This window comes from Hyperolius riggenbachi, chromosome 10 (genome assembly GCF_040937935.1).
Source record: "Hyperolius riggenbachi isolate aHypRig1 chromosome 10, aHypRig1.pri, whole genome shotgun sequence".
Taxonomy (NCBI): domain Eukaryota; kingdom Metazoa; phylum Chordata; class Amphibia; order Anura; family Hyperoliidae; genus Hyperolius; species Hyperolius riggenbachi.
This window is the reverse complement of record NC_090655.1, coordinates 237,957,448-237,981,333: the sequence shown is the minus strand read 5'-3', so window position 1 is coordinate 237,981,333 and position 23,886 is coordinate 237,957,448. Positions and strand designations below refer to the sequence as shown.

Here is a 23,886-nt window from a genome sequence, read left to right as displayed (position 1 = left end):
GAAGATTAGCCAAGAGGAGCAGCAGATGGAGCGGTGGAAGAAGTCAGTGTAGAAGATTAGCCAAGAGGAGCAGCAGATGTAGCGGTGGAAGGAGTCAGTGTAGAAGATTAGCAGAGAGGAGCAGCAGATGGAGCGGTGGAAGGAGTCAGTGTAGAAGATTAGCCAAGAGGAGCAGCAGATGGAGCGGTGGAAGGAGTCAGTGTAGAAGATTAGCCAAGAGGAGCAGCAGATGGAGCGGTGGAAGGAGTCAGTGTAGAAGATTAGCCAAGAGGAGCAGCAGATGGAGCGGTGGAAGGAGTCAGTGTAGAAGATTAGCCAAGAGGAGCAGCAGATGGAGCGGTGGAAGGAGTCAGTGTAGAAGATTAGCAGAGAGGAGCAGCAGATGGAGCGGTGGAAGGAGTCAGTGTAGAAGATTAGCCAAGAGGAGTAGCAGATGGAGTGGTGGAAGGAGTCAGTGTAGAAGATTAGCCAAGAGGAGCAGCAGATGGAGCGGTGGAAGGAGTCAGTGTAGAAGATTAGCAGAGAGGAGCAGCAGATGGAGTGGTGGAAGGAGTCAGTGTAGAAGATTAGCCAAGAGGAGCAGCAGATGGAGTGGTGGAAGGAGTCAGTGTAGAAGATTAGCCAAGAGGAGCAGCAGATGGAGCGGTGGAAGGAGTCAGTGTAGAAGATTAGCCAAGAGGAGCAGCAGATGGAGCGGTGGAAGGAGTCAGTGTAGACGATTAGTAGAGAGGAGCAGCAGATGGAGCGGTGGAAGGAGTCAGTGTAGACGATTAGTAGAGAGGAGCAGCAGGTGGGGTGTGGTGGGAGTAACTAAAGTAGAAGATTAGCAGAGAGGAATAGCAGGGTGGGAGGAGCCAGTGAAGAGATCTGCAAAGAGAAGCAGAAAATGGGGAGTGGTGGCAGAAGCCATTGTAGAGATGTGGGGATAGAAACAGCAAATGGGGAGTGGTGGCAGGAGCTAGGATGAGGAGAGATGGGAGGAGCCAGTGTAGAGATCTTCAGGGAGAAGTAGTAGATTAGGGGCCTGATTCACAAAGCGGTGCTAACAGTTAGCACGCTGGTGAAAAGCCCTTTATCATGCCTAAACTCAATTTAGGCATGATAAGTTTAGGTGTGATAAGTTTATGTGTGATAAGTTTATGTGTGATAAGTTTAGGCATGATAAGTTTAGGCGTGATAAGTTTAGGTGTGATAAGTTTATGTGTGATAAGTTTAGGCATGATAAGTTTAGGCATGATAAGTTTAGGCATGATAAGTTTAGGCGTGATAAGTTTAGGCGCCAACTGGGTTAGCACCGCAGTGCACAGCTGAGCAAAAGTTTTGCGCTAGCAAAGTCTGGTGCACTTCGCATAGAGTTTAATGGCGCTGCTTTGTGTGCTGGACTTTGCAAGCGATCTAAACTTATCTAAACTTATCACGCCTAAACTTATCACACCTAAACTGGCTTTTCACCAGCGTGGTGCAATGGTTATCATGCCTAAAGTCTCTAACTGGGTTAGCACCGGTTTGTGAATCGAGCCCTAGGAGTGATCAGAGAAGCCAGGGTAGAGATCTGCAGGGATGAGCTACAGATGAGGAGTGATGAGAGGAGCTAGTGTAGAGATCTGTGAGAAAAGAAGCAGATATGGCAGAGATTCACAGAGAGACACTACAGATGGAGATTGGATAAGGATCAGGTGTAAACATTTGAAGAAAATAGCAGAAAAGTAGAGCAGTGAAAGAATCCAGTGTATAGATGTGCACAGATGAGCATCAGATGAGGAGTGATGGTAGGAGAAAGTGTAGAGATGTGCAGAGAGGAGGAGCAGCAGATGAGGAGTGGTGGGAGGAGCCAGCATAGAGAGGAGCAGCAGATCAGGAGTGGTAGGAGAAGTCACTGCAGAGATGTGCAGAGAGGAGCAGGAATTGAAGAGTGGTGGGAGGAGTCAGTGTACAGATTGGCAGAGAGTAGCAGCAAATGGTGAATAGTCAGAGACACTAGTGTTAAATTACTTTCCCTGACAAAGGGAATATATATCAGGACAATTACATTTACATGTCTTCTACATACAAGTCAAACAGAACCCTGCTATGGGGTACAGTACTTATCCAACCACTTTTTTTTCATTGAATGAAGTCACTTCGTCTTAGTGTTCCCCAAGGCTTAGTGCTTGGCCCTGTACTCTTCTCCATTTAAGTCTTCTTCCTTGACAAGCTTATCTCCTTATTTTTGATACATCTGTGGGTCTTCTGCATACAAATCAAAAACAAATTAGTGGAGCCCCTGGAACAGAGTATTGTACTTATCCAATCTGTTCATTTAGATTTACTTCAATGAAGACTTTTCCTCTTCCACTCCCTTTGATTTTTGGTGTTCCCCAAGTCTCCATCAATGGACCTGTGCTCTTTTCTACTTACACCTTCTTCCTTGACGAGCGTTTCTCCTCTTTTTGCTTAAAATAATACTTATACACATATTGTAAATTACATAAAACAGAGTGGGGAGGACATCTAAGAGTGGTAAGTTTCTTATATGTATATAATTATTAGAAGTTTTGGGAACTCACCAAATGCTTTAATTGGCATGCAACTACTTAATACCAGCAGCCAGACTTGTGTACAAGGAAGGTGAGCAAACCCATCCTCTGTAATGTTCCTCTGAGTAGCAGGACTGAAATTGGTTCACAATTCATTCTGTAAATGTCCATCTCTCCAGTTTCTCCTGAAATTGAAGCAAATCTATAAGGAACTGTCAGAAAACTACAAGGACAGACAAGAGAAGTACAGTCAGGAATACAAATGAGAGTGAGGGGTTTGAAGTACAAGAGGGCTTCAAAAAGCATCAAATGCAGAGATGTCCAACCAAAAGAGGAGAACACATCATCTCATGGGATGAGAGAATGTTGAGTAGTGACCTGAGTTACGAGATTGGATTAGCCAGCCAGCTGCAAAGAAGATTATAGTTAGAAAAGGTAAAAAAGGCCACTGATATGGAAAAAGGATTTGTAAAACAAATCTTCTGCTCTCTGACTAAAGGTCTGTGGAGGCCATCTATGTTATGTTCAATATTTGTAACATTTTCTTGGATTGTCAACATAGCATCTATTATGCCCCAGAAATACCTACATCGGCCTCTCATACTTATGTGGAATCATCACTAGGTGTGATTCAATTATTACCCACCCATTCCTTGTCTATGTACAGTATGTCAAGCGTGCATTAGCCATTTAGCTGGTGTCCCGCTATACATGTCCCCTCTTCTCTCTTGTACTAGGCATGGAACACAAAATTCCTCTGTGGCAAGGAACACTGTGGCCTGGAGGTATGATTCCTATAGTCCTTTGGAGATGTGAAAAAAAAATACCACAAAAAAATGGTAGGTACTAAAATGAGACATTGCACACTGTACAACCAAAATGTGACAACACACTCTAAGCTAGAAAAACATCTAAAGCTAAAACAGTCTCCCAAATGGTTGTGACGATAGTTCAGGTTGTGAAATGGCACCACAGATCAGCGGCTGGGCATTTTCTAGAGGGCTGATATTTTTTGTGAGATTGATTTCTCACACTTTGATCATGAAAATGAGCGTCCTCCAGCATGGCGTTTCCTATGTAAGACCAGACTCGTTTTATGGGAGAAACTCTGCCCACACTCTGCACACAAGAAAGGACGTTCCCCTGTATGGATCCTCCTGTGTGAAAGGAGGTCCCTCCTCTGTTTAAAGCATTTCCCACACTCTGTACACATAAAAGGGCGCTCCCCCGTGTGGTTCTGATAGTGTCTAAGGAGCTGGTTTTTCTGATTGAAACATTTCCCACACTGCGGACAGCAAAATGGCTTCTCGCCTGTGTGTGTCCTCTGGTGCGTAAGAAGGTTTCCTTTCTGCGTAAATGTTTTCCCACAGTCCGAACATGAAAAGGGGCGCTCGCCGGTGTGGACTCTCTGGTGCTGAACGAGCAGCGATTTCGTTATAAACGATTTCTCACACTCGGTACATGAAAAGGGTTTATCATCGTTGTGAAATCTCTGGTGTACCGCGAGCTGCGTTTTACTTGAGTAACATTTCCCACAGATTAAACACTGAAATGGACGCTCGCGTGACTCCTCCCTCTGATGCAGAGCCAGGGACAACTTGGACGCAAAATATTTATCGCAGTCAAAGCTTGGAGGTATCCTGCTGTCTGTGGGCATGAATCCATCTGATGTAGAAGACTCCATCATGCGATATGGACCTGGTGTCCTTGCCGAGTCGTAAAGAAATAGATCAGCATCTGGCGTAACATTCAGAATCTCGTCAGAGTATTCTGCAGGATCTGAGGGGTCCCTAGATAGATCTACACCGTCAATCTGTGAATTATAATATTCCCCATGATCAGAGGCATCCAGAGACACATCTACGCTGTAATTTTGTGTTTTTTCTGAATATCCCCCAAGATGAAAGGGACTCATAGATACATCGACACTATAAGTCTGTTGATGGTTGGAGTATTCCCCGGGAATAGAGGAGTTCATAGACAGATCTATATTGTAGCCTCCAGTATCTTCTGTTCCTTCTGGAGAGCATTGCATGACCCCACTGTCTTCAGCTGTGTCATCTGGAGATCTCAGATCTTTCTCTGGACTTTTCTGGATGTGGCGTAGACCTGGTGGAAAGAAGATTTTATTGTCAAAAATTTTTTTATTTCATGATTGATTATTAAAGCAAACGTGAAAAGATAGTGGGGCCTGATGCACGAACCGCCGGTAATATTGATGTGCGCAGGCAGCATAGTGCAACATTGCCGATACTACCACCAGCAGTGTACAGCCCATTGTGCAATTGATAACATGGTAACATGAGGATTGCTATGGCAATGCGCATTAAGCAAGTAATGCTACACGTTTCCATAGCAATGCAAGTCGCGCTAATTGCACACCACGCGGTACTCTGCTGGCATTAGACAAATATTTATATTGCGCTTTTCTCCTGAACTGGACTGAAAGCGCTTGAGCTGCAGCCACTAGAATGCGCTCAGCAGGCAGTAGCAGTGTTAGGGAGTCATGCCCAAGGTCTCCTTACTGCATAGGCATTGGCTTACTGCACAGATTTGAACCCAGGTCTCCTATGTCAGAGGCAGAGCCCTTAATCAGAACCCTTAACCATTACATTATACAGCCACAGTGTTAGCCCCAGGCATTACCGGCAGTTTATACATCAGGCCCAATTATCCGTGAACAATAGAAATTGTTATCTGGTCCCTGAACACGTGTGTTTTTTTCTCAACCACAAAAAGGTTTTCTACATTAGTTAATTATGAGAGAAAAGTTTTTTACAATTGGTCATTCAGGTCCTCCTCTGCCAGGAATCTAGCATGTGTAGGGTAGCCTCCAACCATCCTGATGCCTCGCTGGAGTGCCAGATCTCCTCAGCCAAGTGCAGGCTGAGGGAATTGTTCTCCTTACTCTGAGGTGTATCACTGTGGAATTTTTGTTTACTGTTGTTCCCGAAGCCAGCAGGTACAACACCTGGTCTCCCAGAATGCTCTGGGAGGAGAATTCCAAATAGCTTGGCATTCTTGACTGCAATATCACTTTACTCTGTATCCTATTTCATTGTATACAAGCTAAACAGCCACAAACTTTTATCCCTGATTTCCTGTCACCAGTAATTCAATCGAGTCTCCCTAGTAGGGTGCGTTAACACTTGTAGTTCATATTCAATTAGCAAGTCTTAAAGATGATATATCCTGGTTTGTTGACCAGCCATGCTATCTCTGTGCAACTAATGTGTTTCATCTGGAGTAATACACTGTAGTAAAATCTTTTCACAACAATACACTATGGTGTATAACAGCCTAAAAAAGGTTTCTAATTACCATATTTTCGGACTATAAGACGTTCCTGACCATAAGACGCACCTAGGTTTAGAAGACAAAAACCAGGGAAAAAAAATACTAAACCTGGTGCGGGGGCATCTTGTGCATGTTCTCCCCCAAATGATGATGTCCCCCTTGTACCTCTTGTGTCTCCCTGTGTCCTCCTTAGTCCCCTTGTGTCCTCCTGTGTTTGCCTCCATGCACATTTGTGTCCCCCTGCACCCTCCGTTTTGTCCCCGTGTCCTGCGTTTCTTATGTGTCCTCTCTTTTTCTCCCTTTGTCAAAAACACAGATGCGTACAGGGAGTCTCCGGCATCCCAGCAGGTCAGCGGTTCATCTCGGTGGGCGTGCGTAAGTCGGGGACTCCCTATATTTGGACTATAAGACCCAGGGACTTTTTCTCCCCACTTTTGGGGGAGTAAAAGTGCATGTTAAAGTCCAAAAAATACATTATATGTGATAACTTGTTCAATTATGTCAAAGTGGGCCGTGCAATCAAAATTGTTATGCTTTTTTTTTTTTTTACATCATCTATGATATGTCATTGGAGTTACAGTTAACCACTAATTTGTGTTTATAGTCTTCACAATGTTGGTAGAATCTTTAAGCCCCTCTCATACTGTGTCATTGCGTTGGCCTATTTTTACCACAGGCCAATGTTACGCCAGTGAAAGTCTATGGGGCCTTTCACACCGGCACGATGCAGCAGAAGTGATGTAATTCCCGCAATCCCGATGTGAGTGCATACCTGCGTTACCGCTGATTAGTGCAGCGGACTGGAAGTGATGTGACACCGATACACTTCCGCACAATTCATCTTTTTGGCCACAGGAAGTGAGCGGTAGAGAGCCTCACTTCCTGCTTGGCCTGCAGCCAGACGGGGATTACTGCATATTAACGCAAAAATCCCTGAAGGTTAGAACTGGTGTTGTGGTGCGATGCGACCATGGCATCGCACCACAATGCTAATGCCGTTTTTCAGTGTGAAACCGGCCTCACAGCGTGTTCACTGTGATGTCAATATGGAATGCTGCCAGGAGACAACCTGCAGCTATGTGCAAAAATCAAGCTGTGAGTGACATCATAACACATGGGAGCAATAAACATACACCAGGTAATGCTTAAATTATTGCCATCAATCACTCACCGTTTCCATGCCCATCTTATAGTTTCCGTCCATTCAGTGGTTTCACTATGGTGTCCTTCATTATAGTGTCCTAGTTATGATGCTCCCTCCACTTTTCTGCTGCTCTTATACTGCAGTACTCCACCCATAAAATGACCCTCTATTCTGTAGCTTACTTGCCCGCACCCTTATTTACATTCAGAAATTTATCAAAAGTGACAACATATTAACTGCTGGCACTGTGGGGTGTTTATTTATTGTGTGTTCTGAAGCCAGTAGAAATAATACCTGGTGTCCCAGAATGCTCTGGGAGAATTCCACATAGCTAAACCGCCTAAGCTAAGCATATGGGGAAGGCGGGGCTACATACCAATAATATAGGAAGCGTTTCTGCTGCTAAAATCAGGATAACTAACATAAAAGGTGGAATCCTGAATAATTTACGGCTTTCTACTATCTGTCACTACAGTCCCTCTTTAATTACTTTTCTCTCTCTGAACTGGAATCGGACACTAACCTGTGTGCCTCTGGTGTCTAAGGAGGTCTCCTCTCTGATTGAAGCCTTTCCCACACTCTGAACATGAGAAAGGATGTTTGTCTGGGTGGGTGGGCTGGTGTGTCAAAAGCTCTCCTTTCCCACTGAAAGTTCAAAGCAGGAAAAAAGGGTGCAGGAGCCCTTTTGGAAAAAGGGCACCACCATAAGCGCCAATAATAAAAGCTGTACTGTGCGGCATGAAAAGGAAATTTGTGTGCACAGTGGCATTTTGCCACATATTGCAGCTTTTAGAATAGCCGTGATATGTTTCCGCAAGCCTGTTTGCCAAAATGTCCCCCTCTTTACACTAATCGGGCACCGCATATCACGGCTTAGCGAAAGAGTGGTGGGCATAGCTTTAGGAGGGGATTTTAGGGTTAGGCACCATCAGTGGGGTTTAAGGTTAGGCACCATCAGGGGGAGTTTAGGAATAGGCACCACCAGAGGGGGTCTAAGGGTTAGGCACCATCAGGGAGTCTTAAGGTTAGGAACAACCAGGGTGGGTCTTGCGGTTAGGCACCACCAGGTGGGTCTTAGGGTAAGGGGGGGGTCTTAAGGCTAGGCACCCCCAGGAAAGGGTTCCGTGTGAGAGTAGGGTTTGGTTTAGCCATAGTAAAATATCAGTAATATTAACCAATATTTTACTATCAAAAGGACTGATATTTTACTATCCACAGGTAAAATATATCAAACTTTAGCGATCTTTTACTAGCAGCAATCTCCTGCACCCTTTTTTCTGAATAGGCCTGAACGATTTTGGGAAAAAATTGAATTGAGCGATTTCTGTCCGAAATCACGATTTCGATTTGATTCACAATTTCCTTCAAATCAAGCTTTGTTCCCCCTCTGTGCCTCTCTGTCCCCCTCTCTCTCTTTGTGCACCCTCTGGGTCTCTCTCTCTGTGCCCCCTGTCCCCCAAGCTGCAGCACTGCTGGACATACCTTCCAAAACGAGTCCAGCAATGCCAATCTATCGACTTCGCCTCCTGCAGATCCAAATGCACAGCATACTTCCTGTATGTCATGTGACATACAGGAACCAGGAAGTATGCCGTTCACAAGAGACGGCGAGAGAGAACGAAAAGCCCTCAACTCCTGTCAAAATGTATTTCCAACACGGCAGATGCTGCGGGGCGCACGCGCTGGGACTTACTTGGGGGAAGTTTGAAGCCGCTTCTTCAAACTTCCCCCATGTAGCGGCTTCAAACTTCCCCATGTAGCGGCTTCAAACTTCCCCCAAGTGGAAATAACTTAATCACGGAAATTGCTACTTTGACGATTCAGAAATTGTGAGCTTGGTGATCACGATTTCGATTTAATTTCGATTTATCTTTCAGGCCTATTTCCGGGAGCCTATTTTCATATATGCCTGAACATTTGCCCCCACTCTAAGCAGGTAAATGGAATCTCACCACTGTGACTTCTCTTTTGACTGCAAAGGAAAGTTTTCTGCGTAAAGCATTTCCCACACTCAGAACAGGGATAAGGATGCTCACCTGTGTGGATCTTCTGATGTCGGACAACATGTTGTTTTCGAGTGAAACGCTTCCCGCACTGTGGACACGAGTAAGGCCGCTCGCCCGTGTGGATCTTCTGGTGCCTGTTGAGTTCTGACTTTGACGTAAACGATTTCCTACACTCAGAACAATGATAGTTCTTTATCCTGTGGATTCTCCGATGTCTAACAAGCTTTGATTTACTTGTAAAGCTTTTCCCACATTCTGCACATGGAAAAAGGTCCTCACGGGACTGCGTCTTCTGATGTGAAGCTGCAGTGGATTTGGCTGTAACCCGCTCATCTCCGGGCGTGGCACTATCTGTTATTTCTTCAGGGGATTTCTCCTGAATGGATGGTTGTGGCGAATTAGCCACACTATGAAGTTGTGTATCAATACTTCGGGTAACGCTGCGCAATTTCCGTATATAGGGAGATGTTCTTCTATCTGCATTATAACCTCTGCGCCGGGTATTTCCAGTAACGAGGTCTCCTCCAGAAGAATGTTGAGCAATGCCATTATCTTCTGCAGCACCATCTGGAGGTGACATAAGAGGTTCCATCACATTGCTCCCGACATCGTCTCCCCCTGCTGGAGAGAACATGTTAATGTTACACACACGTTACTGTTTCATACACTGCAGTCAGAGGTCATGTATTTTGGCCCAAAAGTCAAACGTGTTATACAACTCTAATATACTGTAGAATTGGCGCAACCAAATCTGTTATGGGACCTTGTGGAACATGTAGAGTGAGTCTTATGTCATATAATGGCAATGGATGTATCTCCACCTAATGCGGAAACAATGTTATACCGAGGAATAGAGATGGGTCTTTCATATGGTGTACAGTATCTCCTCCCCATTTGTTGGCACTATGATGTTATACTGGGGAATGGAAATGGGTCTTTCATATGGTGTACAGTATCTCCTCCCCATTTGTTGGTACTATGATGTTATACTGGGGAATGGAGATGGGCCTTTCATATGGTGTACAGTATCTCCTCCCCATTTGTTGGTACTATGATGTTATACTGGGGAATGGAGATGGGCCTTTCATATGGTGTACAATATCTCCTCCTCATATGTTGGTGCTATGATGTTATACTGAGGAATGGAGATGGGCCTTTCATATGGTGTACTGTATCTCCTCCTCACTTGTTGGTACTATGATGTTATACTGGGGAATGGAGATGGGCCTTTCATATGGTGTACAGTATCTCCTCCTCATGTGTTGGTACTATGATGTTATACTGAGGAATGGAGAAGGGCCTTTCATATGATGTACAGTATCTCCTCCTCATGTGTTGGTACTATGATTTTATACTGAGGGATGGAGATGGGCCTTTCATATGGTGTACAGTATCTCCTCCTTATTTGTTGGTACTATGATGTTATACTGAGGAATGGAGATGGGCCTTTCATATGGTGTACAGTATGTCCTCCTCATTTGTTGGTACTGTGATGTTATACTGAGGAATGGAGATGGGCCTTTCATATGGTGTACAGTATCTCCTCATTTGTTGTAATATGATGTTATACTGAGGGATGGAGATGGGCCTTTCATATGGTGTACAGTATCTCCTCCTTATTTGTTGGTACTATGATGTTATACTGAGGAATGGAGATGGGCCTTTCATATGGTGTACAATATCTCCTCCTCATTTGTTGGTACTATTATGTTATACCGAGGAATGGAGATGGACCTTTCATATGGTGTACAGTATGTCCTCCTCATTTGTTGGTACTGTGATGTTATACTGAGGAATGGAGATGGGCCTTTCATATGGTGTACAGTATTTCCTCCTCATTTGTTGGTACTATGATGTTATACTGATGAATGGAGATGGGCCTTTCATATGGTGTACAGTATCTACTCATTTGTTGGTCCTATGATGTTATACTGAGGAATGGAGGTGGGCCTTTCATATGGTGTACAGTATCTCCTCCTCATTTGTTGGTACTATGATGTTATACTGAGGAATGGAGATGGGCCATTCATATGGTGTACAGCATCTCCTCCTCATTTGTTGGTACTATGATGTTATACTGAGGTATGGAGATGGGCCGTTCATATGGTGTACAGCATCTCCTCATTTGTTGGTACTATGAGTTATACTGATGAATGGAGATGGACCTTTCATATGGTGTACAGTATCTCCTCCTCATTTGTTGGTGCTATGATGTTATACTGAGGAATGGAGATGGGCCATTCATATGGTGTACAGTATCTCCCCCTCATTTGTTGGTGCTATGATGTTATACTGAGGAATGGAGATGGGCCTCTCATATGGGGTACAGTATCTCCCCCTCATGTGTTGGTACTATGGTGTTATACTGAGGAATGGAGATGGGCCTTTCATATGGTGTACAGTATCTCCTCCTCATTTGTTGGTACTATGATGTTATACTGAGGAATGGAGGTGGGCCTTTCATATGGTGTACAGTATCTCCTCCTCATTTGTTGGTACTATGATGTTATACTGATGAATGGAGATGGACCTTTCATATGGTGTACAGTATCTCCTCCTCATTTGTTGGTGCTATGATGTTATACTGATGAATGGAGATGGACCTTTCATATGGTGTACAGTATCTCCTCATTTGTTGGTGCTATGATGTTATACTGAGGAATGGAGATGGACCTTTCATATGGTGTACAGTATCTAAGTAGGAAAAAAGGAACACAGCCTAGTTATTTGTATGCTAGGCACTGTACATACACATGTCTATCTCATCATGTCACCTCGGGTATCCTTGAAAGAAGAGCTATTAGAGACTGGGTCAAATGATTGGTCCAATGATTAGGTGATGCTGCCTTTTCACAGAGCACACAGCTCCTCCTGTTCTATGCCTCCCCAGACTGCCTGTCCAATCAGTGAAGAGACAGGAAAATGTGCCATGGAATCTCTGGAAGACTGCTTGGTTGAACCAGACCTGCTGCCCGCCTCATCCACCTCTTCTCCCCCCACTCTGAGGTAGCCCCTCTCTGCCAATCTCTCCTTTGACTATTTTTACCCAAAGCATTCAGCTTAAATCCTTACCCTATCATACAGTTGTCATCTCCTTACATTTCCTCATTCATCTCCAGATACCATCCCACCTGGAACCTTCGCTCCTCCCAGGAGAGTCTCTTGTCCTCTGGCTTAGTAAGTCACTTCCTCTCACTCCCTTATCCAGAACTTCTCACAAGCATCACCTCTCCTTTGGAAAGCCTGTTCATCATGCTCAACCTTCAAATGTATTCTCAAAACACACCTGCTCAGACAAGCCTATAAGTACCTCCTCTGCTAACTCATCCACTGCCTCATCCGCTAACCCCTGTGTCTCCTTCCCTAATGACTCCAACCCACTACCCTCTAGATTGTATGCTGGCATGGTCAGGGACCTCCTTCTAGTGTTTCTTATTCTGCTGTAATTTATCATATAAACATGTAGGAGTATTGTTGATATCTCAAACCTCACATCATAATGTATGTATTTGTATTGCAGCAAACAATTGTCAGCGCTCCTAATCAGGCTGCAACTGAAATGAAATCAACAGAGGTGTGCAGCACCACCCCAGGGACACACCTTGAATACAAGTCAGATGCAAACTATGCACTAAACCCTAATCTAGATAAATTAAATGCAGACTGATACACAGGAATGCAGCTAACCACAAGTAGATATAAGGTGGCCATACATCAGAAGATTATGGGCAGATTCGACCAAGAGACAAATTTTTCTCTAATCTAATCTGCCCATAAACTACAGGCCGATTCCCATCCAATTTCAGCATGAAATTATCAGGGAATCGGCTGAGCCCACCACGCCGCTGCCCCCAAAATGTATAAATGTATGTAGTGTAGTGCATTTATACATTACCTGTCCTGTAGCAGCTTCCGCACGGTGTCTGTCCATCTCGCTGGGTAAAAGCCGCATACACGCTAGTGAGGCATAGTGTCTGACATCAGACGCTATGCGCCGCCGTGATGTCAGACGCTATGCTCCGCCGGCGTGTATGCAAAACCCGGCGAGGTGGACGGAAACCATGTGGAGTCTGACACCAGACAGGTAATGTATAAATGCACACACGACATACACTTATACATGGCGGCGGTTTCGTCGTCTCGTCACTTGTCATGCGATCCTCCCGGACGAGCTGTGCCGGGAGGTTGTGCCGATCGAGGCAGGGTAATGTATAAACAGGGGAGTGGCGGGGATCGGAGGGTGCAGGACTCATTTACTAGCTAGCCTAGTGCTAGCAGAAGGTTTTGCAGGTATTACGGCACATTTATTCAGCGGGGGGATGGGAACAAAGCTGCATCACCTCCTGAGCGGTGTAACGCTCAGGAGGTTAATAGTTAGTGGTTAGATCTCTTCTGTGAGAGTGTGTCAACGTTGTGGAAGAGTCTAGTACTGAACAATCTGCGTGCACACTGTTTTTGGAAGCTAACGTCCTCCATTTGATGCATCTGTTTTGTATGCAAGTTGTGTAATCTGCCTGTGCTTTGGGCTCTGTACATCTACGCAGCTGGTCAATTCGGATGAAGCCTGCATTTGGAAGCATTGCCATTACCTCCTGTTTTACAAATATGCATTTGTATTGCTGGATGTCCTGATTGTACAGAGTTTATAAAGTCTTGTGTATCTAGGCTGCCCACTATTTATTTTGTACTATGTACAGCACTATGGAAGCGAACACGAAGAATCCAGCGCAGGAGGTTTGGGCGCCATAGACCGTAATAGGCATTACGGCAATAGTGCCGCACACTGAATAATTTTGGCGTCGTTAAAAGACGAAGCTGAAGTTACTTTTAAAACACTATAATTCAACCGCCAGCAATCGCTGGAAGCTGAATTACATATTTCCCTACCATCCACGTGGACCTGGAGGGGGAATAGTAATTAACGCCGCCGGGAGTTGTGCAGGACCAGGGTTAGCAATATACCGGCTATATCCTGCGCCCAAGTCTCCTGGCGGCTGTTTCATAGGTACGTTATGGAAGATAGTGGCGCTAAATAAATAACATTTATTCTATGGAAAGGGCACACATTATGAACTTACACCTAAAACTTGCCAGCTCCATAATTGTACACTCTTAGAGTTATCATTTATTTTCATGCTAATCACTTCCCACCCTCTGAACATGAACAGAACACTCACTGGTGTGCCTCCTCTGGTGTCTGAGAAGCTCCACCCTCCGCGTGAACTTTTTCCCACACTCTGAACATGAGAAAGGACGCACGCCCGTGTGGGTCCGCTGGTGTATCGTAAGCTCTGCCTTGCTGATGAAGGTTTTTCTACACTCCGAGCAGATAAAGGGACGCTCGCCTGTATGACTTCTCTTGTGTCTGCCCAGACTTGTTTTCCGTGTAAAACATTTCCCACACTCTGAACAGGGATAAGGACGCTCACCAGTGTGAATTTTCTGGTGCCGGATGACGTGTTGTTTCCGGGTGAAACGCTTCCCGCACTGTGGGCATGGGTAAGGCCGCTCGCCCGTGTGGATCTTCTGGTGTCTGTTGAGTTCTGACTTTGTTGAAAATGACTTTACACACTCAGAACACTGATAGTTCTTTGTCCTTATATGGACTCCTCGGTGTCTAATAAGCTTTGCTTTACTAGTAAAAGTATCCCCACACTCCACACATGGAAAGAGTTCCTCATGGGGCTGCATCTTCTGATGTACAAGAGAAGATTTAGCGGTAAGATACTTATCTCCAGGTGTGGCACTATCTGTGATTTCACCAGTAAGTTCCTGCAAATTGGAAGGATTTTGGGATTTATTCACCTTGTGAAACAGTCTATCAATACTTCGGTTAACACTGCGCAATCTACGATTATAGGGAAACTTTCCTCTGCTTGCTTTATAATGTCTTCGATGGGTGTTTGCGGCAAGTGGGTCTCCTACTCGAGGACCCTGCATGATACCACTGTCTTCCGCAACATCATCAGGAAGGAGTAGAAGATGACCTTCCAAGATGTTCCCAACATCTTCTACTGCTGGAGGAAAAAAATAGCCATGTTACACGCATGTTATATGTTCTGCATTCAGTAGTCATGTATGTTGGCCAAGTAGTCACCAATGATACAAAGCATAGAATTATCACACACAAAACATGCTTATGTCAAAGAATGGTCATGGAACTACACCCACTTCAGCTGCATCATGTTATACTGAGGAATGGAGATGGGCCTTTTCATATGGTGTACAGTATCTCCTCCTCATTTGTTAGTGCTATGATGTTATACTGAGGAATGGAGGTGGGCCTTTCATATGGTGTACAGTATCTCCTCATCTGTTGGCACTATGATGTTATACTGAGGAATGGAGATGAGCCTTTCATATGGTGTACAGTATCTCCTCCTCATTTGTTAGTACTATGATGTTATACTAAGGAATGGAGATAGGCCTTTCATATGGTGTACAGCATCTCCTCCTCATTTGTTGGTGCTATGATGTTATACTGAGGAATGGAGATGGGCCTTCCATATGGTGTACAGTATCTCCTCCTCATTTGTTGGTACTATGATGTTATACTGAGGAATGGAGATGGGCCTTTCATATGGTGTACAGTATCTCCTCCCCATTTGTTGGTGCTATGATGTTATACTGAGGAATGGAGATGAGCCTTTCATATGGTGTACAGTATCTCCTCCTCATTTGTTAGTACTATGATGTTATACTAAGGAATGGAGATAGGCCTTTCATATGGTGTACAGCATCTCCTCCTCATTTGTTGGTACTATGATGTTATACTGAGGAATGGAGATGGGCCTTTCATATGGTGTACAGTATCTCCTCCTCATTTGTTGGTACTATGATGTTATACTGAGGAATGGAGATGGGCCTTTCATATGGTGTACAGTATCTCCTCCTCATTTGTTGGTGCTATGATGTTACACTGAGGAATGGAGATGGGCCTTTCATATGGTGTACAGTATCTCCTCCTCATTTGTTGGTACTATGATGTTATACTGAGGAATGGAGATGGGCCTTTCATATGGTGTACAGTATCTCCTCATTTGTTGGTACTATGATGTTATACTAAGGAATGGAGATAGCCCTTACATATGGTGTACAGTATCTCCTCCTCATTTGTTGGTGCTATGATGTTATACTGAGGAATGGAGATGGGCCTTCCATATGGTGTACAGTATCTCCTCCTCATTTGTTGGTACTATGATGTTATACTGAGGAATGGAGATGGGCCTTTCATATGGTGTACAGTATCTCCTCCCCATTTGTTGGTGCTATGATGTTATACTGAGGAATGGAGATGAGCCTTTCATATGGTGTACAGTATCTCCTCCTCATTTGTTGGTACTATGATGTTATACTGAGGAATGGAGATGGGCCTTTCATATGGTGTACAGTATCTCCTCCCCATTTGTTGGTGCTATGATGTTATACTGAGGAATGGAGATGAGCCTTTCATATGGTGTACAGTATCTCCTCCTCATTTGTTGGTACTATGATGTTATACTGAGGAATGGAGATGGGCCTTTCATATGGTGTACAGTATCTCCTCTTCATTTCTTGGTACTATGATGTTATACTGAGGAATGGAGATGGGCCTTTCATATGGTGTACAGTATCTCCTCCCCATTTGTTGGTGCTATGATGTTATACTGAGGAATGGAGATGGGCCTTTCATATGGTGTACAGTATCTCCTCCTCATTTCTTGGTACTATGATGTTATACTGAGGAATGGAGATGGGCCTTTCATATGGTGTACATTATCTCCTCCTCATTTGTTGGTGCTATGATGTTATACTGAGAAATAGAGATGGACTTTTTTAACATGGTGTACAGTATTTCGTCATTTGGTGTTGCTATGATCTGAGTACATCTGAGAGTAAAGACAAGAGGTCTCAAAAGACAAATTCTATGTTAAATTATGTATGCCCCATACAGGCAAGGAAGTGGTTAGGTACTCAGTCAAGCCTTTCAGTGGAAGTGTTAATTTCTGTTAGATTATCCGTGTAAAGAGTGTGGTGTAATTCTGGGAATAGACGGTGAGTTTTTTCCTTATCAATCGAGCCGCTGATGGTTCATTTGATAATTTCCGACGTGTCCGATCAAGCGGCGGATCGATTCAATAGAAGAAAACGCTGATAAGGAAGTGCCCGCGGGGACGAGCGGGAATCGATCCGGACGCCCGCGGGGACACGGCGGGAGTCGATCCGGCGGCTAATCGAGCCGCCGGGTCAACTCGTGTATTCCCAGCATAAGAGGAGGTCTGATAATGGAGCCATAATTACTTATTTGTTCACAGAACACATCAAGATAACTGCCTGTTAAGACTATTGTTTTATCATTTTTTTTTTTTTATATACATCAATCGTCTTCCTCTGATGAAGTTATTCTTTGCTAAAGAAACACCTCAGGAAATCTTACCTACCACCAGTGTTCCAAGGTTTGAACTACACAATAGGTTATTAATATCAATGTTGTTTCTGTACATTTCCTAGTTTTAAATCAGTTATTCACTACTGACTAAACGTTTCTCACACCCTGTAGTTCTACTGTGTCTTGCAGTATGTTTTTGTGTAGCCTCACAAGACTACTTGTATTTCTGTATTTGGTAAACATTTTTTGGTTTCCCTCTGGGCATTAACTCATTCCCTGGATGGATTACACATTGTTTGTTCTTACCATGCAGTGCATTTTCACATAACCTTTTGTTGTTTGAGTTACAAAAACTAGAATATCATTTTATAAGAATAATAAGATATTTCAATAAAAAAAAAAAAAAAAACTTCAAATTTGCCTCAAATGAAAAAAACCTCTACTTTCTCATTCATTAAAGTTGTTTTTCAATCGCTTTCTGGCAGATTGCAAAAGTTAAAGCGGATCCGAGATGAAAAACTAACTATAACAAGTAACTTGTCTATATATCTTATCTAAAGTTTAGATAGTTTACACAGCAAATCTAGCTGCAAACAGCTTCAATAGAATATGATTATTACTTCCTGTGATACGACAGCAGCCATGTTGTTTGTAAACATTACACACAGCCAAGCTTATCTTGAGCACTCAGCCTGTGAAAAAAACCTAATCCCCCCCCCTCCTCTGATATCTCTGGCTAGTAATACCTCCCCCTCCTCCTGCCCAGACTGAGCTCCCATGAGCCCTTGCTACTTTCTGAAAATGCCTTGGCTCTCTGAAAACCTGTGGGTGAGGCTTGTTTAGTTTATAGGGAATAAGAGTATTAAAACAAAAACAAAAAAGTATTTGGCTTGAGGAATGCCCTATAAACAATAGGAAAGGAACACAATTATGCAATGAGTAAAAGTTCATCTCGGATCCACTTTAAATAGATACTGTAAGGGAAAAAAAGAGCCCCGGGAGTACTTACCTTGGGAGGGGGAAGCCTCTGGCTCTTAATAAGGGTTCCCCCATCCTCCTGTGTAGCCCCGATCTAGTGGTGGCACCCCCCAAAAATCTACCCACAAGGTTGATGGCAGATGCGCATGTGGCGAAATTTACCTTTGGGGTCCAATGCAGGCACAGTACTATCTCTCCCCACAGGCTCCAGTGCAAATAGCCCAGTCTGACCAGGTCCGCTCTACTGCACAGGTGGGAGATGCCTGTGCAGTAGAGCGGACCCAACCGAGGGGGTACTGCGTCTGCGCTGGATTGCAAAAGTAAATATTGCCATCTGGTGCTGTCCATGGGTGCCAGTGCTGGATCCGTGCTGCACAGGAGGAAGGGGGAAGCCTCATTAGGACTCAGAGGCTTCCCCCACCTGAGGTAAGTATCCCCCAGGGGCTCTTTTTTTCTTACAGTTTATCTTTAAACTTATAGAAGAAAATGGGACATGTTTCTGCAGTTAGTGAGAATTACTTACCTGTGATAATAACCGGAGGATACGGCTCAAGTTTAAGTGTCCTGATCACTTCACCCACCCCCATGGACTGTTTATCACCCCTCACATACATCTCTTCTTCTTCCACTTTAATTCTTCTAATTACTTCACTCACTTCTGTAGGCTGCTGATCACCCCTCACATATGTCGCTTCTTCGATGTCCTTACTTGTCCCAATCATGTCAACTTTCTCAGTAGACTGCTGCTCACGCCTCATATACGTCTCTTCTTCTTTGTCCTTACTTGTCCCCATCTCGTCACCCTCCTCCGCAGATTGCTGATCACACCATGTATATGTATAATCTTCTTCCACTTTAATTGTTCTTATGATCTCACCGACCTCTGTAGGCTGCTGATAACCCATCTCATATATCTCCTCTTGTTCCTGTTTAATCTTGGTTATGATACCAATCCGTTCTTCACCCTACGATTAAAAAGTACTTGAGTATAATAAAGCAAGACCACATTGTAGAGTATAATCTTACAGAGTCTGGACCTGAACTCTTCCACAGGACAGAAGGAAAATATAGAGAAATGCACCCTGTATGGATTTAGAGAGTTTAGCCTGTCTAATTCCCTCCCCTGTGTCACATGACTGTCTATAGCAGAGATGGCAGGTAAACCCATTTGAAAGCACAGTATATTAACAATATGGCCTCAATTCACTAAGTTTTATCAAACGTTTGATAATTTACCTCATGGCTAAAATCTAATTTAGAATTCACTATGGTGTTATTTTTCGAATGTTTTATCGATAAAACGTTCAATAAATCTATAACACCGTAGCGAATTCAAAATTTGATTTTACCCATGAGGTAAATTATCAAACGTTTGATAAAGCTTAGTGAATTGAGGCCTGTGTCTGCATCCATGAATCAGGAAGCAGAAACAGTGCAGATTTATTTTAGGTTTTGTATCAGCTGTAACAAAAAAATGTTTTTTGTATAAAGGTTATTATGCTGTTGTGTATCTTTTAGCGCAGAGAGGAAGTTCTGAGTTCAGGTCCGCTTTCATTTTGAGTTCTACACTCACAGGTTTACCTACCTGATAATGGTGGGGGTTGGTGGGACCTTCCTGTGGGCAATCCCAGGGATAAAGAGGACCTGTACATCTCTCTGGTGGGTTTCTTTTACCGGATCCATCTGTAGGAAGCACATACACTGACTGATTACTTTGTGTCTATGTTTATCAGATTATTGGGATAAGCAGGTAACCCTCTGTACTGTAAAGCTCCGTACACACGCTAAAAGAAACTATAGGCTTAGGCGGCTGATATTTACAGCCTCTGCCTAGAATCCAGCTTGTGTACGGCAGCCACCGACCTCCCACGACCGCTCAGCCAGCTATCCACCTGGCAAATCGCTTTGGCCGAGAACATAGTCTTTCTCACTTATCCCGCCCGCTGCGTGACGTCACTCCCGCGCTGCTCCGCCCCTCGCATAGGAACAGAACACGTTGCTAGCCTGCAGGCTACTGACGTGCCTGTACAGCCTCGGCCCTGCAATGTCACCCAAGAGATCGGGTTCTGATCCCCACAGGGTGACATGCCTCGTACATGTGTATGAGGCTTTAAGGTCTCCTCTTACCCGGAGATGTGAGGGGCGGCTGATCCTCCATCATAACGTCCTTGTAGAGATCCTTATGTCCTTCTAAATACTGCCACTCCTCCATGGAGAAATAGACGGTGACATCCTGACAACGCATAGGAACCTGACACACACAATAATACCGTCACCATCCAGACACGCCCCTCACTGTTACTGGATATGTCCCATAATTCCCAACACTGCTCACCTCTCCTGTCAGCATCTCAGTTATCTTAATGGTGACATCTAGAATCTTTTGCTTGCAGTTTGTCGCCAGTGAAAGGGCGTGCGGTAGAGGCATTGTGATGCTCAGATGGTCATCAGACTTCTTCACCACAGGAGAATTCTGCATATTGAAACAACAGTGATGTCATGAGATAAGCGTTATGTCATGTCACTTCCCAGAATCCTCCTCACCTCTCTGGTCAGATGTATGTTTACTGATAGAAATAAGAATATCATGTGAACTCCCAAAATCCTATTGACTTCTCCGGTCAGGTGTGTGGTTTATTAATACAGATAAAAGCGATGTCATGTGACCCCCAGAATCCTCCACACCTCTTAGGTCAGGGACTGACATGGAAAAAATGGAAATTGGGTCTGCAGGTTTAGTTAAATCTGTAGGTCTGCACCACTCACTTGTCTACCTTGTCAAAAGCAGCAGTGTCAAGGGCAATGAGCACCAGTACGCTGAGCCTGAATATAAGCGGAGAGATCAAATGTTATTTTATTAATATAATAGAATGAGTTGCTATGTGACGAAACACGTAGGGCGGAGCTACAGAGCGACGTGTAAGAGCGTGACGTCAGCGGAAACGCTAAGAGATTACACGTGGACAAACTTTTGCGTCTGGACACCGGCTACTTAAAGGTGCACTCTTGCAAGTGGTAATACAGAGGCTGCCCCTCTAGTGTGAGAGCAGTTAGCGGCGGTATTGCAGAGTAGCCAAGCATTAATCTCTGCATCAGCAAAGATATTGTGATTTCACTGTGTGCATGTAATGCCCAGCTTCATCACAAAAACTTTTTATGTTTTTATGGCTCATAAAAAGTAGATATTTTTACGCGATGAAAGCGTCCTTTGTTCTTTTTAAAAGCCTGAAGTTTCCATCTGGTGAGTCATACTATAAGGGGGGGGGGGGGGACACGGACGACGACCCACCTGCTGATTGTGTGTGTATGTCCACTGGAATAGCTATAAAGATCATATAGATATATGAGGACTGGTTCACACTGGATGCATGTAGTGCTCTGCTATCCTCCATTTTGCTGTATACAATAGAATGTGATGTGACCTTCCAGGAATTTCCTTACCTCTCCAATCCAGTGTAAAATGTATTAAGAGAGATAAAAGTGATGCCATGTGAGCTCCCAGAATCCTTCTCACTTCTCTAGCCAGGAGTGTGTTCTACTAATATAGATACGAGTGATGCCATGTGAGCTCCCAGAATCCTCCTCACCTCTCCAGTCAGGTGTGTGGTACTAATATAAATATGAGTGATATCATGTGAGTACCCATAATGCTCCTGACTTCTCCAGTCAGGTGTGTGTTGTACTAATATAGATATGAATGATGCCATGTGACCTCCCAGAGTCCTCCTCACTTCTCCAGTCAGCTGTGTGTTGTACGAATATAGATAAGAGTGATGTCCTCTTCACCTCTCCAGTCAGATGTGTGTTTTGTTAAAGTGGACCTGAACTCTTGCACAGGGACAGAAGGAAAACAGAGAGAAATGCACCCTGTATGTATTCAGAGAGTTTAGCCTGTCTAATTCCCCCTAATCTGTGTCTAATCACAAATTGTAATTTGATCTCCTCCCGTGTCACATGATTGCCACAGCAGAGATGGCAGATAAGCTCATTTGAAAGCACAGGCTTTTAACAATATGTCTGCTTCCATGAATCAGGAAGTAAAAGCAGTGCAGATTTATTTTAGGATTTCTATCAGCTGGAACAAAGAAATGTTTTTCTCTAAAGGTTATTATGCTGTTGTGTATCTTTTACAGCAGAGAGGACATTCTGAGTTCAGGTCCGCTTTAACAGAAATAAGAGTGATGTCATGTGACCTCCCAGAATTCTCACCTCTCCAGTCAGGTGTGCGTTGTAATAATATAGATACGAGTGATGTCATGCTACCACCCAGAATCCTCCTCACCCCTTTAGTCAGGTCTGTGTTACACTAACAGAGATAAGAGTGGTGTCACGTGACCTCCCAGAATCCTCCTTACCTCTCAGGTGCGTGTTTTATTAATGGAGATAAGAGTGATGTCAAATGACTTCCCAAAGTCCTTTTCCCCTCTCCAGTCAGGTGTGTGATTTACTAATATAGATACAAGTGATGTCATGTGACCACCCACAATCCTTCTCACCTCTCCAGTCAGCAGGTAGATGATCTCCAGGGTGAGGTTTAATATCCTCGCAGTCATGTGACTCTCGTCCTCCTCCATCCTCACGGATGTGGTCATGTGACCTACCGAGGATGCTCCTGTAGATGGGTAAGAAGTTGTGAATTCTATAGACTGCATATTCTGACACTATGTTTCTACTTTTTGTACCATGGCTCTGGTTATATTACTAAAGTTCTTCAGCTGGAGAGGTCATAAGTAATCCAATGAAGCTGAAGGAGTCCGCTCTTAGGTCTTAGCAGCTAGCCGGAGTTTTCCAGTCATTCAGATGCTTCCTGGCTGGCACAACACAAAGGGTATCTTTGAAACCTTTCCGGTCCAACGCTATGCCACAAAAATACAGCGTGCTGCAGGGCTCAATCATATCCTCTTTACTATTCAACATTTACATACTACCACTTAAAAACATGGCCTGTCTTACCACTGCTGTGCTGATGACATTCACCTAAATGTATCCTTGAAAACAGTGAATTAATGACAACTCTTTTAAACTAAATGCTTTTTGCACAGTACACACCATGCAATTTAAGTCAGATCGCAGCATCAAAACAGTACTTTCCGACAGGTCCAATCAGGTTTCCAATCGATTTTACACAGAAGTGTTCAGAAAATCAATCGGAAATCAGTTGTCTCGACTCGTCAATCTGACGGGAAAATTGCATGGGGTGTACCAGGCATTAGAGGATGCTGTGATTGGAGAACTGTTTCCTATGAGGTTTCCTGCTGGGTCCCCTAAAGTAGACTAGCACCACCTAGATCTGGATGCACAGTTGGATAAATAGCTGTATCTGTGCTACAACCCAACAGACCTGGATGCAAAGCTAATGAATGGGTCTATATGTAGGCTGTATTTGTGCCATAAACCACCTGGATAAATAGCTGTATGGACCAACAGATCTGGAGGTGCAGGTCAGTAAATGGCTCTATATTTGAGCTGTCTGTGCGTAATTATGATGCATAAATAAACATAGAAATATTGTCTTGTTACCTCTTCTTCTGCCAATTCAATCAGTGCCTCTACTCGAATTCCTATCCCTTCAACTCT

At 44.0% G+C, this 23,886-nt stretch overlaps 1 protein-coding gene across 4 annotated transcripts; it reads right to left on the bottom strand.

Moving 5' to 3' along the window:
- Window positions 1-276: 276 nt before the first annotated feature.
- LOC137534965 (zinc finger protein 585A-like) lies at window positions 277-23,886 on the bottom strand. 4 transcript variants are annotated; one of them, XM_068256708.1, is made up of 9 exons: window positions 23,830-23,886; window positions 22,806-22,921; window positions 20,645-20,782; window positions 20,437-20,560; window positions 19,895-19,992; window positions 18,833-19,274; window positions 14,141-14,980; window positions 8,994-9,584; window positions 277-4,625 (listed from the first exon to the last, which is right to left on the bottom strand). In XM_068256708.1, exons 2-9 carry the CDS (start codon window positions 22,899-22,901, stop codon window positions 3,556-3,558), a joined length of 3,399 nt encoding a protein of 1,132 aa, XP_068112809.1. In that variant the 5' UTR covers window positions 22,902-22,921; window positions 23,830-23,886; the 3' UTR covers window positions 277-3,555. The 4 variants fall into 4 exon arrangements, with proteins under 4 accessions (XP_068112809.1, XP_068112810.1, XP_068112811.1 ...); XM_068256709.1 differs by having other exon boundaries at window positions 8,994-9,581; XM_068256710.1 differs by having other exon boundaries at window positions 14,393-14,980.

Excerpts from the sequence above, each read along its gene's own strand:
- LOC137534965 (XM_068256708.1), bottom strand. The coding sequence starts at position 22,901 with ATGACCACATCCGTGAGGATGGAGGAGGACGAGAGTCACATGACTGCG. Across the intron at positions 20,783-22,805 it reads TCTACCTGCTGACTGGAGAG|AATTCTCCTGTGGTGAAGAA; the intron begins GTGAGAAGGATT and ends TTCAATATGCAG. Across the intron at positions 14,981-18,832 it reads TCCTCCGGTTATTATCACAG|CAGTAGAAGATGTTGGGAAC; the intron begins GTAAGTAATTCT and ends TTTTTCCTCCAG.